This window comes from Vicia villosa, linkage group LG5 (assembly GCF_029867415.1).
Source record: "Vicia villosa cultivar HV-30 ecotype Madison, WI linkage group LG5, Vvil1.0, whole genome shotgun sequence".
In the NCBI taxonomy this organism is placed as follows: Eukaryota; Viridiplantae; Streptophyta; class Magnoliopsida; order Fabales; family Fabaceae; genus Vicia; species Vicia villosa.
Window position 1 is genome coordinate 138,091,539 of NC_081184.1, and position 16,803 is coordinate 138,108,341.

A 16,803-nucleotide genomic window follows, 5' to 3' on the forward strand; every position below is an offset into this window, starting at 1 on the left:
GCCAAGTTTCAAGCTCTGATTCACAAGATTGATCAATCAAGTGCTTCAAATAGTCAACAAGCGACTAGTTTGACCTAAAAGTCAATTGTGGTCAAAATACAGTCAAAACTTATGATTTTTGGTGAACATCAACATTTTAATGTTAGATTCATCATTGGATCAAGGGTTGATCATGATTCGTCAAGAAAAGCTCCAAAATCATCAAAAACCTAAGTTTCTAAATTAGGGTTTTTTAGGAGAAAGTCAACTGAACTTTGACCAGCCATAACTTTCACATGGAACATCAGCAATTTCCCATCCAAATCTCATTTTTGAAGGAAATTGAATTCTCTATAACTTTGTCTCTCTAAAGCCAAATCCAAAAATGCTTCATTTGAGATATATGAGCCAAAACATTACAGGTCCTTCTAAAAGCTCGCAAATTGAAGTTTTTTGTCAGGAGCAATATCATCAAGATAAAATATCCAAATGAAAAATATGTTCCAAGGTGGCTTATAAAAGACATCTTGGGCTTTCCAAAAAGTCCTAGAACACCTTCATAGGACAAATATTGAATGAGTTATGATCGTCAGAAATTGGGAAAACTTGTGAAATCGCATGAAACCCTAAATGAGAAAGTTCAAACTTTTGAGCATTGGGCCTCAAGATTTGGATGGTCCACGTGAATTTAATCCCATAGGGAGTCCATTGGTAAAAAATTATTATTTTCATGATAATATTTTATTTATTTTTGATTTTAATCATTTAAAATCAAATAAAATCAAATAAAGTCATAAAATAATTATAAGATCAATACTCCATATTTTTTCTTGATATAATCTGATCAAATCTCATCCAATGGCCATGGTCAAGAGAAAAATATGCATGAAATAGCATGGTATCCAAATTTAGAAAGATTTAATGCAAAATCTTTTTAAATTTCCACCTCATCTAATTGCTTCAATCACAAGCTTACTTTTACCCTAATTCCCTTCATTAATTATATATACTAGTAGTTTGCCCGTGCGATGCACGGGTAAGTTTGTATAGTTTGCTCTTAATAATTTGTTAATCATATTTTTAGGGGGATGCAAAATAGGGGGATGCAAATTGCACAGAAAACTTAAAATGGGGACTAAAATTGCGGTTTTTAAAATAGAGGGATCAAAATCAAGAAAAAGATAAAATAGAAGGACTAGAGTTGCAATTAAGCCAAAAAAATATCAATTGTAAGAAAATAAATAAAACATAAATTGAAAAAGGAAAAACGTTGGAGTAAGATGAAAAGAATATTACCGTAGTTTTATTATGATAATAGTGGAACGTTAAAAAAAAATTACATGATTATTGATTAATTATATATAGTACATACTAGTCCGTGATAAATAATTATATTTTTTACTGATAATGTAATCACTGAAAAGGAAAAACTAAATGGTAAAATGAATTATTGAAAATTAATAATAGAAAAAAACATTAGTTAACTTAAGGGATTAATCCTTTGATCCGATATTTTAGTACATGATTAAATTTTCTCAAAAAACTTAACATTGATGTGTGGTTATGATTTATTTTGAATAAAAAGTCTACGATTAAGTTGAAAGAGATCTTTATCATATCATGCAAGTATTCTTCAATATAACATCCATTTTTTTATAATTCATTTTTTTTTTAAAAAAAAAAATCTATAAAATTTGTACCTATAAAAAATTATAAGGTAAAATGCATGAGTGAAAAAAAAAACTAAAAGAAAATAATAGGAAAAAAGGGATAATTACGTGACTAATCCCTCAAATCAATGAGAATTCTATTAGATGACAAAACATTCAAAAAAATTAAATTTTTTTTCGTGGTTATGATTGAATTCGAACCTAAGACCTCTGACTAAGGTGAAAGAGATCATTATCATATCATATAAGTGCTCATGAATATAACATTCATCTTTTAATCCACCATTTTTCACGATTCATTTTTTTTTAATTGTCTTCAAAATACGTACCTACAAAAAAAACATAAGTTAACTTCAGAGACTAACCCCTTGAATCAATATTGTAGTAGATGATCACATTTTTTAAAAAAATTTAACATTGATGTGTGGTTAAAATTGATTTTGAATAAAAAAAATCTACGATGAAGTTGAAAGAGATCTTTATCATCTCATACAAGTGCTCTTGAATATAACATATATTTTTTTAAGAATATGAGATAACTACCGTGACTAAGAAAATAATAGGAAAACAACATGAGATAACTGCAGTGACTAATCCCTCAGATGGATGAGAATTTTATTAGATGACAAAACATTCAAAAAAATGAAAATTATTTCGTTGTTATGACTGAATGCGAACCTAAGATCTCAGACTAAGGTGAAAGAGATCATTGTCATCTCAAATTTGTACCTATAAAAAATCTCAAGGTAAAATGAGTGAGTGGAAAAAAAATTAGAGAAAATAATAGAAAAAAATTTGAGATAACTACAATGACAAATCCCTCAGATCAATGAGAATTCTAAAAGATGATATAATAGTGTTAATTGAATATATTATTATTATTATTATTATTATTATTATTATTATTATTTTTAATATTATTATTAGTTAGATATTATATAATTATTATTACTAATACTGGTGGTTTAATAATATTATTATTATTATTATTATTATTATTATTATTATATTATAAATATTATAATAATTATTATTATTTATCTTTAGAGTTTGTATAATTAGAGTTTTTACTAATAATTATTAATGTCAAATCAATTTATTAAAAAAGTAGATTTAGGATTGATATTAGAGTGACATGTGTCAAAGATTGTCCATAGTTGTTATACATGGCTAGGGTTGCCATTATGACTACCTTGCATTTATATATAAGATAATATATATATATATATATATATATATATATATATATATATATATATATATATATATATATGTGTGTGTGTGTGTGTGTGTGTGTGTGTGTGTGTGTGTGTGTGTGTGTGTGTGTTATTCATTAAGCAAGAGGGAAAAAATACGAGGAGGAGAAGCTAAGAAACTAGGGTTTTGCCTTAAAAATCATCAAGGAAACTTGCACCATCAAAAACCTAATTCCAGTCGTTCCCAAGCAATTCCAACCATCTATTCGTGTTCATGGGGATTAGTAGGGTAAGAACGAACCATTATCCATGGCCAATGCACACTGAATCATACCAAGCACGAACTCAGTTTGCACCATATGCATGAATTTCTATTTTTGAGTTTTATCGTGTTTTAATTTAAACTAACTACGCTAATGTGTTACTGAGATGATATAGAACAGATTTGATCCATCACATGAAGCTTAGAATATTCAAATCATGATATGCCATTGTTAGGGCATAACATGGTCGTTGCTTCGTACCTACATTTACAGACCGTTTCAGTTAAAATGAACCTTACCATTGAAGTCGCAGTGGTCAAATTAGGTTACCTGGGTTGTTTTTATTGTTTGGATTGATTTGTTACAAGTTTTTCGTTGAAGGCTCGCCGGAAGGGACAACCGGATTCCACTGTTCCGGTGGTCTGGATTATTTGACTTGGGTGGACTGAATGCGTGGCATCTCCCGAGGTCTCTGATTGGCCAGTCAAAGTCTTCAGATTCTCTCTCCACGCGTGCAAACACCTGGTTGGTTGGTCAATTGGTCAATCTCTTCTCTCTCCGCGCGATTGGTTGGAACAAACGACTACAATTCCCCACGCGTAGCACTTTTGACTTTTCCCATTTAACTTAATATTCATTATTTAATTTATTTGATGAGATTAATTGTCAGCGAATTAACGCAGCAGGGATCGAAAGCACATTTCCCACGCGCCTGACCATGATGAGCCCTCAAATCTCAACTGCCAGATCACTAGGGAGCTAGATCTCCCACGCGCCTGACCATGATGAGCCCTCAAATCTCAACTGCCAGATCACTAGGGAGCTAGATCCAAGAGTCCAGAAAGCAGCGCTCCATGGTGGACCTTCAAGACTCATTCGCATAGGATCTATGCCAGGTTTTTTATTCTTTTTGTTGTTTTTTTTGTTTGTTATTTAGTTTTTTTTAATAACCAACCATTTATCAATTAAACTAGGATTAGGTTATTTAAATTAATAACTAAGTTTAGTTTTTAATTTAGTTAATTAGGATTAACATTTTTTTTATTAGTAAAATTCAATTTAATTTAGATTAATTTTAATTAAAATAATTAGGATGTTAATTTAACTTTAGTTTTTTTATTAGATTTTTAATTTAATTTTAGCATTTAATTTTAGGGCTTTAATTAGATTTTTAGGTTTAGCCTTCAAACTTCACAAATCTTAAGGTAGGTGTTGCCCATTGACCGTAGGTTTAGGTTTACCTTTTGCAATCAAACATTAAATTTCTTCAAGCGCAATTCTCTTCTAACCTCATACTCCCTTGATTGTTGCATGCCTTTTATTTATTTATTTTCTGCCATTTAAATTCTTTTATTTATTTATTTTCTGCCATTTAAATTCTAGAAAATGTGTATAGGTCGCAATAAGTTTTCTTGTAATAGTTGTAGGTTTTATTTTTTGCCTTTAAATTCCTGCCTTTATTTTTCCGCCCACAGTTGTTTATTGTAATAGTGTAGGAATTTATATTTTTTGCCTTAATTTCTGTATAATATTAATTGCTGTGGTTAGTAATCTTAGGGAGTGCAAGCCTTGAATTAACTTAGATCACTAATTATAAGATAAATATTTGAATTTAACCACATGATTGTGCCACACACACACCTTTAGGGTAACCTCTCTTGTTGCCTTATTACTTTGTTGCCTTTTATTATTATTACAAAATAGTCAAGTCCCTTGATTCCGAGGATACCTAAAGCAAAAGTTGCCTTAATCATTGAAATCATCATATGAGATCTAGTCCCTCGAAGTTGCCTCGGTAAAACATGATGATTGTCCCAATTGCTAAGGCATCCTCGCATGATGTCTAAAAAGATTAATGACTATTATATCCTTCCCTAAAGACTACGTGCCTCTACAAGGTAGGGACAGTTTTATGGCGAACGATAATCTTCGATGACCCTTCAACATCCAATGAAAGGACTTCCTACCCTCTTATGGTATGGATAGCCCTTTCACCCTGAAAAGCTAAAAGAACGATTTTTCAAACTTAGGGTAGGTGACTTTTAACTGCTTGCTCTAAAATTCAAATTACTTTTCACACCTCCTTTTCAAAACGATTTCCAAAAGGCTACGCTTATTTACAAGCTAAAGTCCTTATTCAAAAATCTTTTCTAAACACACACGACACTTCAAACAATTCAAAAGTGAGCTAAGCAATTAAGAGCCCATGGATAACCATGGATACAAAGGTACTTTAAACCTTCCCTTTGTATAACTTACCCCCCGAACTCAATCTCTTTCAAAAAGGTTTTTTTTCTGTTCTTTTAGCCTTTCTTAATTGGATAAAATAAAAGTCGGTGGCGACTCTTGCTATCCGCAACATTTCAAAAAAGCCAGTTCTCCCACCGTATTACAACTTGTATCGTCGACGTTTGAGAACTACAATGGAACACACCGCCTGACCACCATCATGTCAGGAAGTATTTTGATACAAGGAGTCGGTCCCTTAATTGAACCATCGACTCTGATACCACTTTTGGGTCATCATGAGGAGCATTCACATTGAGTCAAGATCAACACATAAGTGAGAGACACCACATATTCATCCAAAATCTTAAGGTAGAAGGTGTATGAGTCATCTTACTTATAAAGTATTCAACCTTCGTTTTTCTAAACAATGTGGAACTCGCAATTCGCAATTCACAATTGCAACAATATATTTACATCAACATGTGCAAAGTGATGGACTATAGAGTGTAAATTATTACTTCAAAATTCAAAAGAAATTGTATCCTACATAAAACAGTAGAAATAAAAATTCTCATTATATATCGAGATATAAAATGGTAAAACTTTCTAGCAAGATATTTGAAATATATATAAAAAGAGATAATTATTGTTTTATTGTGCCTTACCAACTGTGCCATGAAGGACAAGACAAATGGTGCATATAGAGGCCACTTATTTGTTCACGTAAGCCATGTTTGGAATTTTGGCTGATGGTTAATTAATAAGTGCTATATGAAGAAGCAAAAGCATGTTGCTTGAGAAGCAATTAATTGGTTTCTGCTCACGCAATTGTCTTCATTCAGCATATAGAATGGCATCCTTTTAGTTTTTGTTGTTGAATGTGACAGTTCTGTTCCTACATTATTATAAAGAAAAGGAAGAAATTAATAGATTGGAAAATCGAGGACAGTGTTTTTTTAATTTAAATATAATACATGTAATAGTATATGACTCGGTTTTCCGCATATGCAATATTACACGTTTGGCATGTGTTTGTCACACTATTTTGTGTGAATTTATGAAATCTGATATACTAATTTGCTTATAACCTGAGTATTCCCTGACTCATAAAGGTAACTCAATTGTCACAGGCCAGAACCACATAAAACTAAAGAAAGAATATGGGGGGGATTGGAGGATAGAATGGTTTAAAAATGGCTCTGTCGTTGACTCGACAAGGTTACATGATTAGGAAGTCGGTGGTTAAATTAGAAATTTATTGGTTGAACTGTATGACTAACTCAGATAATATCGGATAATTGAGTTACATAATTTGATTTTAATAAAAAAATTGTAGATATTATTAAGTAGAGTTGGAATGAATGAAAAGGTCTTTAAAAAGTTATAAAAAAATCACGAGGCTTATAAAATGTTAAAAATATTGTGGATGGAACCGATTTTCCGTGTCTATATTGTAGTATTTTTTTAATTTTATTTCGTGAGCAGAGTGATAAGGATTTTATGGAACTATTCGTTTTTATTCTTTGGAAAACTCTCGGTCCATAGTATAAGCTATTGCATTAGGACGTAGGGCGTAGCTATTTTCAATTTCAATTCTCCTCTTTAATATGTAGGAAAAAATTTTAAGTCATCCAAGTTTATTTTTGGTCTAAAACATATTTTCCGCAATTTTTTATTTTATTTTTATTTTTAGATAAAAGTCCTTTAAGAATTCTTTTTTCTATTTTTTTTTGTTTGTTTTGATTTAAAATCACATTAGGGTTTCTTTTTATGTATTTAAGCACTTTTGGGTGTAGCCGTCAAAACTTTTTTATCATAATAAAATCTAGTATTTTGTTTATCATTAGATGTAAATGACAAAGAAGCTTCATCCAATTGAATACTTGAAGAAGCTTCAACAATTAGAATATATGAAAGATCAACATTGAAAGGAACATATGGAAATTCATCATCACATGAAGAATATGAAAAACCACTATCAAAATAATCAAATATATTCAAAGATATACCCGATGATGCATCAGAAGACTCTCATGAAACATCTTCTCAAAGAATGGACACTAACAAAGATGATCATAAGTTCTTTAAAGCTTTAAGAGAAGAAGACACTTAGGTAACATCTTTTAACATATGGTCTAATATTTAAGTTTAACGTTAAGCTTAACAAAGATAATAATAAATGAGAAAACAACACAATTATTCTTAAGGAGTAAATTGAATTAGTAAAAAATAGCAATAACATTCTTAGTGAATAAATTGCTATCATTAGAAATGAATCCTTAAAATCAATAAAAAATGTGAAACATGCAAATCTATGAAAATTAAAGTGTTCCTATGAAAATACAATGAGGGTAAAGATAAGCTTGATTTAATTTTATCTAATCAAAAGGTGTCCTGTAATAAAATGGCTTATGTTATAAATCTAATAAATATTTTGAAAATATTTACCATCATAGATAGAAATCCAAGCATAAAACCTTTAAGTGTATTTTCTATAATAAGCTAGGTCATTTCGAAAACCTTATTGTTATGCAAGTTAAATATTCTAAGTTGGTTCAACAAAACTAACCTTAGACCTATTTGTACTTTTAAGCTGAAAGATGAAAAAAAGTTTAATAGGTTGGAGGGGTCAGACGTTAGAGACCGTTAGTTTAATGGTGTAGACAATATTAGTTAGTTCCTTTACTATTCATGGTTGGGAAATTAGATTAAGAAGGTCAAAGTGAAGAAGTTTATTCGAGGAATGCTTTGGAGTTTGTGGCTATTCAAGAAAAATAGTTAAGTGTTATTATATTGGACATGGGACTCCAGGCACAAGAAAGGGGAGTGAATTGTGGGTTTCAGAAAAATGATAGTTTGAAAATATTTTGTTATCATTTTTCAGAGTTTAAAAACATTTTAATATCCTTCTGATTTGTTATGTCCTTTTTGCCTCGACTGCGATGAATCTCTTCACCATCTCCTTTCTTACTATCCTGTTTCGACGGAGGTTTGGAGCCGAGTGGCGATGTGGGCTGGTTTTGTTAACAGAGTCGAGGGCAATATCGGGCAGCATTTCTTAGTGTGGGCTGATTTTTTTAAGAAGAAAAAAGTTAGAAGCGGTAACGAAGGGATTCTTTGGCTGGCTGTGTGGTGGGCGATATGGAGGGCGAGAAATGGAATTGTTTTCAATGACGAAAAAATTTCAGTTTCGGACTTAATTTGGAATATCAAGATTCTAGCTTGGAAGTGGTCTTTCATCGGAAATATTTCTTATACCAAATGTAATTTTTATGAATTCGCCAAAGATCCTGTGCGGTTTCTTAGTTAAGTTTCATTTGGTTAGCAATTTTTCCGTTTTCTTCCTGTTGGAGAGTTTTGTAATGGGCTTGAGCACCCCTAGTGCTTCAGTTTATTAATATATTTGGCTTTTCAAAAAAAAAAACATTTTAATAAAAATGTTTTAGAATTAAGCAGCGAAAAGTAAATATGAAGAAAACAAGGGTTAAAGGTAAGAGAAATGACGCTAGAAATTTATATAGGTTCAGTCAAGAAGGCTTAATTCTTTCCCCAAGGTTTGAATATTGAGAGTATCCAATAACGCTTAAGAGCTTTTAGTAGATTAAACTCTAGAACCCCCTTATACAAGGAAAAATGAAGTTTTGGCTAAATTTCAACCAAATAAAAAAACATAGAAAAGAGGTTAGTCTTCCTTCCAAATAGGAACTTTCAAAGAGAAGCGTTTAGTCTACCTTCCAAACATGAACTTAAAGCGATTATTCCCCAAGTTAAATTGAAATTTTCTAAGCATTTGTCTAGAACAAATGTGAGCTTTTCAACGAGTTGAACTCACAAACCGAACCAAGGTTTTGACTAGGTTGAGCACGAACTAAGATGATATTTTAAACCATGCTTATCTCGAACCAAAATGAGCTTTAATATAAACTTAACTCACTAACCGAACTGAGATTTTGAACCGCGTTGATCTCAACTACCTAAACTGATGAATTAGAAACTAAATCCCCAAACTAAAGCTTTTAAATAGTTTAGCTTTGAACCTAAACAAATAATCCCTTAAGGATGAATTATTCAACCAAGAGAAAAATTCCTCACTAAACAAAAAGACTTTCTCGAAGCATTACGGCTAAATTCATGTGAGAGAAGCTGGAAGAAATACTGAGAGTTATGGATTCATTAATTTAATTGCTCATATGCATTTGTTTGATCCTCCCCTTTTAGGTAAGAAATTTATTTGGTTTTAACCTAATGGAGGAGTGGCTATTATTTTGGATAGATTCCTTGTCTCTGAGGGGCAGTGTGATCTTTGAGGCTTGATGTCCCAATGGGCTCTCTCGGAGGATATTTTATGATCATTGTCCCATCACTCGCCTTTATTCTAATAATCTATGGGCCCCAAAAAATTAGATTTAATAACCATTGGCTTGGAAATTCTAGTTTTCCTGAGGTGGTTTAATTGCATTAGGTTTCCTCCTATTCCTTGTGTTGAAAAACCTTTGTTCTCAAAGAGAAATTCAGGTCTCCGAAGATTACTTTTAAGGTTTGGAATAGAGAAGTGTTTCGTAACTTGGACTTTCGGATTGATGACTTAAGAGAGAATATTAATGTCTGGTATCTCAAAGTTGACCAAAGTCTAGAGAGAATGCAGACTTGTGGTCCTTTCTTAAGATTAAGGATTTTATTTTGTTTCAAAGATCTCTTAGTAGATGGATGAAGGAAAGGGATGCTAATACTAGATATTCCCATGCTTGTATTAAAAGTAGGAAGAGGGGGAATTCTATCATGGCCCTTAAGGTTGGAGAGGATTGGACTGATGGTTTAAATGAGATTCGGCATGAAGTGACCAAGTACTTTACTGATAATTTTTAGGAACCTTTTTGGATATGCTTAGATGGACAATGTGCCTTTCTAAACACCTTAAACTCTTGATGCTAGCTTGTTTTCTCCCCCTTTTCTCCAATATGAGATTAATTAGGAAATTTCTCTCTGTGATGCAAATAAAACCCAGGTCTGGATGGTTTTAAATTTTTCTTCCTTAGGAGGTTCTAATATCCCTTGAAATAATATATAGGGATTTTATTTGATCAATTCCATTCCCATACTTCTCTCCATAAGATTTTTCTTCCTACTTTGTGATCCTCATTTTTAAAATAGAGCCTCCTTCTCATTTAGAGAATTTTCGCCCAATATCTCTGCCTTATTAATTTAGCTATGCTTAGTAAATGATGTTGGAGATTGTTATCACAAGATATTAGGTTGTAGAGGCATATCTTATATAGTAGTTATGGTCCTTAACGATTTCATGTTTAAGAGGATGTTTGTATTCCTACTTATGTTTAGCTTCTTTCAGTTAGAAAAGTATCTCTCTGTTAGGATCTAAATCTAGGGATCCGTTCAACTGGTTTGTGGAGGGAGTGGGCAAAGAAGTAAGGAAAGGTCTGAATACATCTTGGGATGATCTTTGGGTAAGATCGGTTCCTTTAAAATAGAGATTTCATAGGTTGTATTTTATTGATTGTAATTATTCCGGTCAAAGGCCCAATACAGGTGAGACCCAAGTTATAAGCCCAATAAAGAGAAGCCCATTAAAATTATCCATCATTAATGGCTGGCAGACGAGAAACATTAGGTAGACTCATTCTTTTCGGACTTACACTTTACCCATTTGTTAGACTCTGTAACTGACTTGAACGTTGGAGTGTCAGCTTTGTAGGCACACCACAGCGCCGAAGATCTACACCACCATTTGTGAAATTGTGTAACTACAAATCAATATTAATGGTGGTTCCCATACGGAACAGTTGCCCCGTGTATGAGAATTCATAACTAATTCCACAATTAGACGTTGTTTTATCCAAAAGTCAATTCACGGTTAAATCACACTAGGAAGGATAAATTCATCCCCAACCTTGTGCCAAGAAGCTCCTTCGAACCTCCTGATCCAACATCGATTTCGATTATTGTAACTAAGGAAATCGAAAAGGGAACACTATAACAGTAATGATCTTCTACTGCTAGATCTCGTCCTATCAAAAAACTAAACTAGAAGGAGTTATGAACTGATGATATTACGACAGAGAAAATGAACCTTTGATACAAAGTTCGAAGCTTGTCCATATCAACGAAACATATCACATTACGTTAGAACGCTCAAGCAACCATAGAAACATAACTAGTTCAACATATTTTGAGACAAACGTGAAGGTAAATTTTGAGCACATAGACCGAGTGGAGGTGTCAAGAGAAAACCCTACACATCCAACAACCTACATAGGGTGGTATACCTGTTGAACCTTGTTCTAGAGTAAATGATAGGAAAACTGCATATATGTATATCATTATAGTTAGATTAAGGGTAACATCATCGGCATTTAAAGGAAACCGTCTCTTGAAATCCTAGAGAAAGAACGCCAAAAAGGGAATGACAAAGTTGCTACTAGTAAAGTCAAACTATAAAAACATACTAGCCACCCAAAACATACTACCCCTACAATTATAATGAAGAGTGACATTTCTAGATACACTAGCCACCCAAAACAAATTTAAAACAAATTGTATAAAACTAAATTAATATACCCCATATGAGGTGTTAGCAACACTCTCTTTTCAACACTCTCTCAAACACCAACTTTTTTATTGATTGAAATATGTGTGGATTCCTCACTTTAAAAATAAGTCTCACATAAAATGGTAAGTCTTACACGTGTTTCAATCAATAAAAGAGAGTGTTGAAAAAAGAGTGAGTGACTCACTTTACAAAATGAATTAAACAGAATAAGTTCAACTATGTCCACCCTGACTCCGTTACTACGGATTTTTGCCTAGTAGACCTAAATGGGGTTGATATGAATGTCACCATAATGATTTTAACCCAATCAAAATTTAAAACGAGCTTGATTCAAATAATAGTTTTGATATCATACAAAAACATTGCTTCCATTTCCATGAAACCAGAGTTCGATTTTTAAACAGTCAAGCTAAAAAGTAATCCAACTTTGTGTAAATAAACGAATATCTCGTTGCGGTTGATGAATTGAAAATTTGCGCAATTTCGATGAAATGACGACAAATATTACAACACACAAACACACGTGCCATGAAGTCTGTGTCTATAGAATGGATGTGGGGTATGTGTGATCTCGAGAGGTGCTACCTTGTTTTATTTACATAACAAAAGCATGACATCCAAACTCCCCCAACCCAACCTTGCTTTCCCACAAAACCTGCCTTCCCATCCTCATTATCGTTTCATGGTCCCCACTCACACCTGTCGCATTATCTCTTCCTTGTTTTTCCATCTCTTACAAAACCATCCTCATCCCTTCCACTTTTTTCACCTCTCACCTCAATAACTCATGCATGCGATGAGACATACCATCATATTCAATTGAATCGTTAATCATGGACAGCACTGATTCATCTTCATGCTCTCATCACCCTCATCTCCCACCAGGCTTCCGTTTCCACCCAACCGATGAAGAACTTGTTGTTCATTACCTCAAGAGAAAAGCTGCTTCTGCACCTCTTCCTGTTGCCATCATAGCAGAGATTGATCTCTACAAATTCGATCCATGGGAACTACCGAGTAAGCAACTTTTTCATGTAAAATTTTTAATTCTTAATTCTGTTACTTGTTTTGCATGTAAAATTTTGAACATGTTCCAACCTTAAATATTGTCTTTTTTTTGTCTGGTTTTTTTTCTGGGCTTTTTTTAGGTAAGGCAACTTTTGGGGAGCAAGAGTGGTATTTTTTCAGTCCAAGAGATAGGAAATACCCAAATGGGGCAAGGCCTAATAGGGCTGCAACATCTGGGTACTGGAAAGCTACTGGAACTGATAAACCTATATTAACATGTGATGGACATGTGAAAGTTGGAGTTAAGAAAGCACTTGTTTTTTATGGAGGGAAGCCACCAAAAGGAGTTAAAACTAATTGGATTATGCATGAGTATAGGTTGATTACTGATCATAATAATAATAATAGTAGTTCCTATAATGCAGCATCAAAAACTCCTTCTCTGCCTGTTGTTGATCATCCTCCAAACAATAATAAGAAGAACTCTCTCAGGGTATGTTTGCATAGTCATTTTTTACTTCCTTTTTTGATATAAAAATCATATGCATGCTAATTAAATAGCGGTTGTTGCGGTTGCGTAAAGAGTTTTATGCGCATTCGTGATTTCGATCAGAAATTGATTGCGGCCGTCGCAGTATGAATAAAGTGAATAATAGTATCTGTGTATCGTATAAAGGGAATAATAGTATCAGTATTGACATCTTTTGATACTGTTTTTGTTGCGGCCGTTTTCGTGATAAGGACAGTTTACCTTACATTAAACTATGTTGTTTTTATTGGTTTTGCAGCTCGATGATTGGGTTTTGTGTCGAATATACAAGAAAAGCAACAGCAGCACTATGCCAAGGCCACCTCTAATGGATCAATATGACAAAGACTTTTCTATGGAACAAACATATAACATGCAAAATAACTCTAAACCTCCATCATCAAGAAGCACAAGTTATGGACTTGAAAATGATGACAATTTCTTTGATGGAATTTTAGCATCTCAACATCATCATCATCAAGGAATGCAAAATTGTGACATGAACTCAAAGGGTGATGATAATAATAACAATAATAGTGATACGTTCCCTATGAAACGTGCACTAAATGGATCATCATCATCACAGTTTTGGAATGAAACAGGTTCACCGGGGTCATCTTCTTCAAGTAAACGATTCCATGGAGATCTTAATAGTGGAATAAGCAGTAATAATGCTGATGAAAATAATTCATTTGTTTCTCTTCTTAGCCAGCTTCCACCAAATGCAACGTTTCATCAAAACTCTATTCTTGGGTCTGTTGGAGATGGTGTAATGAGGCAACAATTTCAACTTCCAGATATAAATTGGAACTAATTTAATTATAGGCTTATAGCATGGTTAATTTGGTTTAGAAGGTTAATTAATAATTGATTAATAATTGATGCATGCTGATCTTACTATTTTACATTTTTACTTTCTAATGTAATCATTGATGTATACAGAAAGGAAAAAAAGAAGCCTATATGTATTAGAGAAAATTTATATTTTTATATTAATTAATGGTAGAGTAAAAAAGAATTTATATCAAATTTTTTGTAAGAATTTAATTTATTGGTATTATTTGCTATTATAAAATAATGAAAGATGATAACAATACATTAAATCCTTAAGAAATACGTGATTTTAATGTTTGTCTTTTCTGAAATTAAAATTTTGTCTTAAGCTATCAAATTTGATAGACCGGACATTGCAAAAAAATGTAAGAGAAACGTAGAGGTTTAGTATTAATTTGTTAGGTAGAGCTTTTCAAATTAAATTAGGATTTACAAAGGGACATGTATGTTTAGTTTCATACGTTATTGTATACTAGTTATTGTCAAAACATGGATGATTTAGATCTTCTAGAAAACTAGAAATGTGTAGGAAATTGAAAATGGTGAGATGAGATGAGAGGGGTTGAGATGCAAGATAAGTAGTCTAACGTCTATGTTAGTGAGAAAGTATAATTGAATGGTGGAGCAAGCCTACGATGAGATGGAGAGAGGGGTTGAGATGCAAGATAAGTAGTTTAACGTCCATGTCAGTGAGAAAATGAAAAGTATAATGTAAGAGTGAGAATGAACTTTAAAATTCGAAATGATATGATTTACCCTTATATATTAAGAGCGATTGAAATAGTTTGCAAGTATTGGAGCGTGCTATGCGAACAACCATCTAATTGAATTAGATGATGATTGATGTGTCGTAGGATGAAATTGCCTACTTTTGATCAGACTAAAGATATGTCTGTTTTGTGCACCTTTCTACTTGGAATTCACTCTTGGGTCTTTTTTCAAGGGACCTTCGCGGATGGTCCAAAACTGTTGCCCTTAATCCCTTGTTTCTATTTTGTGAAATGAGAGTTAAGCCATGCACACCTCAAGGTTGGGTGTTAACTAAAGTAAGTGAAAATTCTTGACGGGGCGTCACTATCATTGGGAGAAAAGGCATTGAATGCCTTTCTCATAATTGGAAATGTTTTGTAAGAAGTCTTGACGCATGTCTCGAGTTCTTTTAGTAATGATACCACTTCTGATCTAGGATACTCAATTGCTTTGAATAGTTCACGAAGATATCTCGACCATTGGGGTTTGGTTTGTTCTTTCCAATGTAGTGGATCACACGTTTCACCCTTGAGATATATGAGGGGTTCTAAAATTACATGTTTCACTTTCTTCTTCATTTGCATATTTCTCAACTCTACTCCTCTCTTGCGTGTAGCTTCTTATCTTGTAATCATTCTTTCTACATTGGTCTTCATCTTTGACTCGTTTGCACCCTTTCTTACAATGCAAGCCCCCAAATTTATGTCTTTAAGGAAATGCCATATGTGTATTTCTTCCATTCTTGCTTTCTTCACTAGGGTTTATGGAGAAAAGGGTTATGGAGTTTGATGGAGGAATTTGTCATTGATGGTAGCTTATTAGGTGGCCGCAGATACTTTGAGAAAATGCTAGGGTTTTCAAATATTTCTATTTGACACTTGGTTATTTTTGTTTGTCCATATGTAGTTTAGTGGGAATATAAAATCTAGCTTTAAACTTGCATTGTGTTGTTATTGATATTTATCTTTTGTATATTGACATAATTTTTTACAATGGACAATGTCAAACCCGGTATTCAGAAGCAAACAAGGGAGAATTCATCAATGTTGGTGGATCAAGAGACATTGGATACCACATCCGCCTCTACGAGTGAGGTTGGTTTATATGATGCCTTGATGGAGGTAAGACCTTCTAAAGATTGGAGAATGGTTCCTCCTGGGGAAAACAAGAGGATATGTAATAAGTACGAAAGATGCGTAGTTCATCTTCATGAAAAATATAGTGATATATTTGTGAGGATCCATAAGTGGAACGACACATGTCTTTCCTTTGTCAAGCGCCCAACCCATAACGTGTTTCCTGAGACATAACCTACACAGGTATCTTGCCATACGCGTAAATATGGATAATAACGTTCATAATTTCATGTGTAAAGTCATGTCCACGACTCCATAAGAAGTAAGCAATCAACATCTCCCCTAGTCAAGGTGTAAAGGTTACCACTTCCTAGGAATCCCCTAAATCTAGACACATAAGCCTCTATAAATACCTCATCCCTAGCATGAAGAATACAACTCATAACCTATACGAAATACATAAGAATACAAAGCTTCTCACCTCACATGAGTTTGCTCTTTCCATAACCAAAAACACAACTGAAAAAGGTTTATCACCATCTTGAGCAAGCCTTAAACCACCAAAAAATACTCAGGCCTTTGGTTACCCCTACCAGCATAAGGGTGTCACGTATTTTATATTTTTTGACTAGTACATTAGGCCCACCCTAGGACCCCGATAAAACTAATTTGGGAAACACCTTTTATTATCATCACTACTTAGA

At 33.1% G+C, this 16,803-nt stretch overlaps 1 protein-coding gene across 1 annotated transcript; it reads left to right on the forward strand.

Moving 5' to 3' along the window:
* Window positions 1-12,525: 12,525 nt before the first annotated feature.
* Window positions 12,526-14,553, forward strand: LOC131607499 (NAC transcription factor 25-like). The gene is made up of 3 exons (XM_058879503.1): window positions 12,526-12,919; window positions 13,051-13,403; window positions 13,699-14,553. The coding sequence occupies exons 1-3, from the start codon at window positions 12,736-12,738 to the stop codon at window positions 14,251-14,253; spliced, it is 1,092 nt and encodes a 363-aa protein (XP_058735486.1). The 5' UTR covers window positions 12,526-12,735; the 3' UTR covers window positions 14,254-14,553.
* The last annotated feature ends 2,250 nt before the right edge of the window (window positions 14,554-16,803 follow it).

Coding starts and splice junctions, on each gene's coding strand:
- LOC131607499 (XM_058879503.1), top strand. CDS start 12,736: ATGGACAGCACTGATTCATCTTCATGCTCTCATCACCCTCATCTCCCA. Junction 12,920..13,050: donor CGATCCATGGGAACTACCGA/GTAAGCAACTTT, acceptor GGCTTTTTTTAG/GTAAGGCAACTTTTGGGGAG. Junction 13,404..13,698: donor ATAAGAAGAACTCTCTCAGG/GTATGTTTGCAT, acceptor TTGGTTTTGCAG/CTCGATGATTGGGTTTTGTG.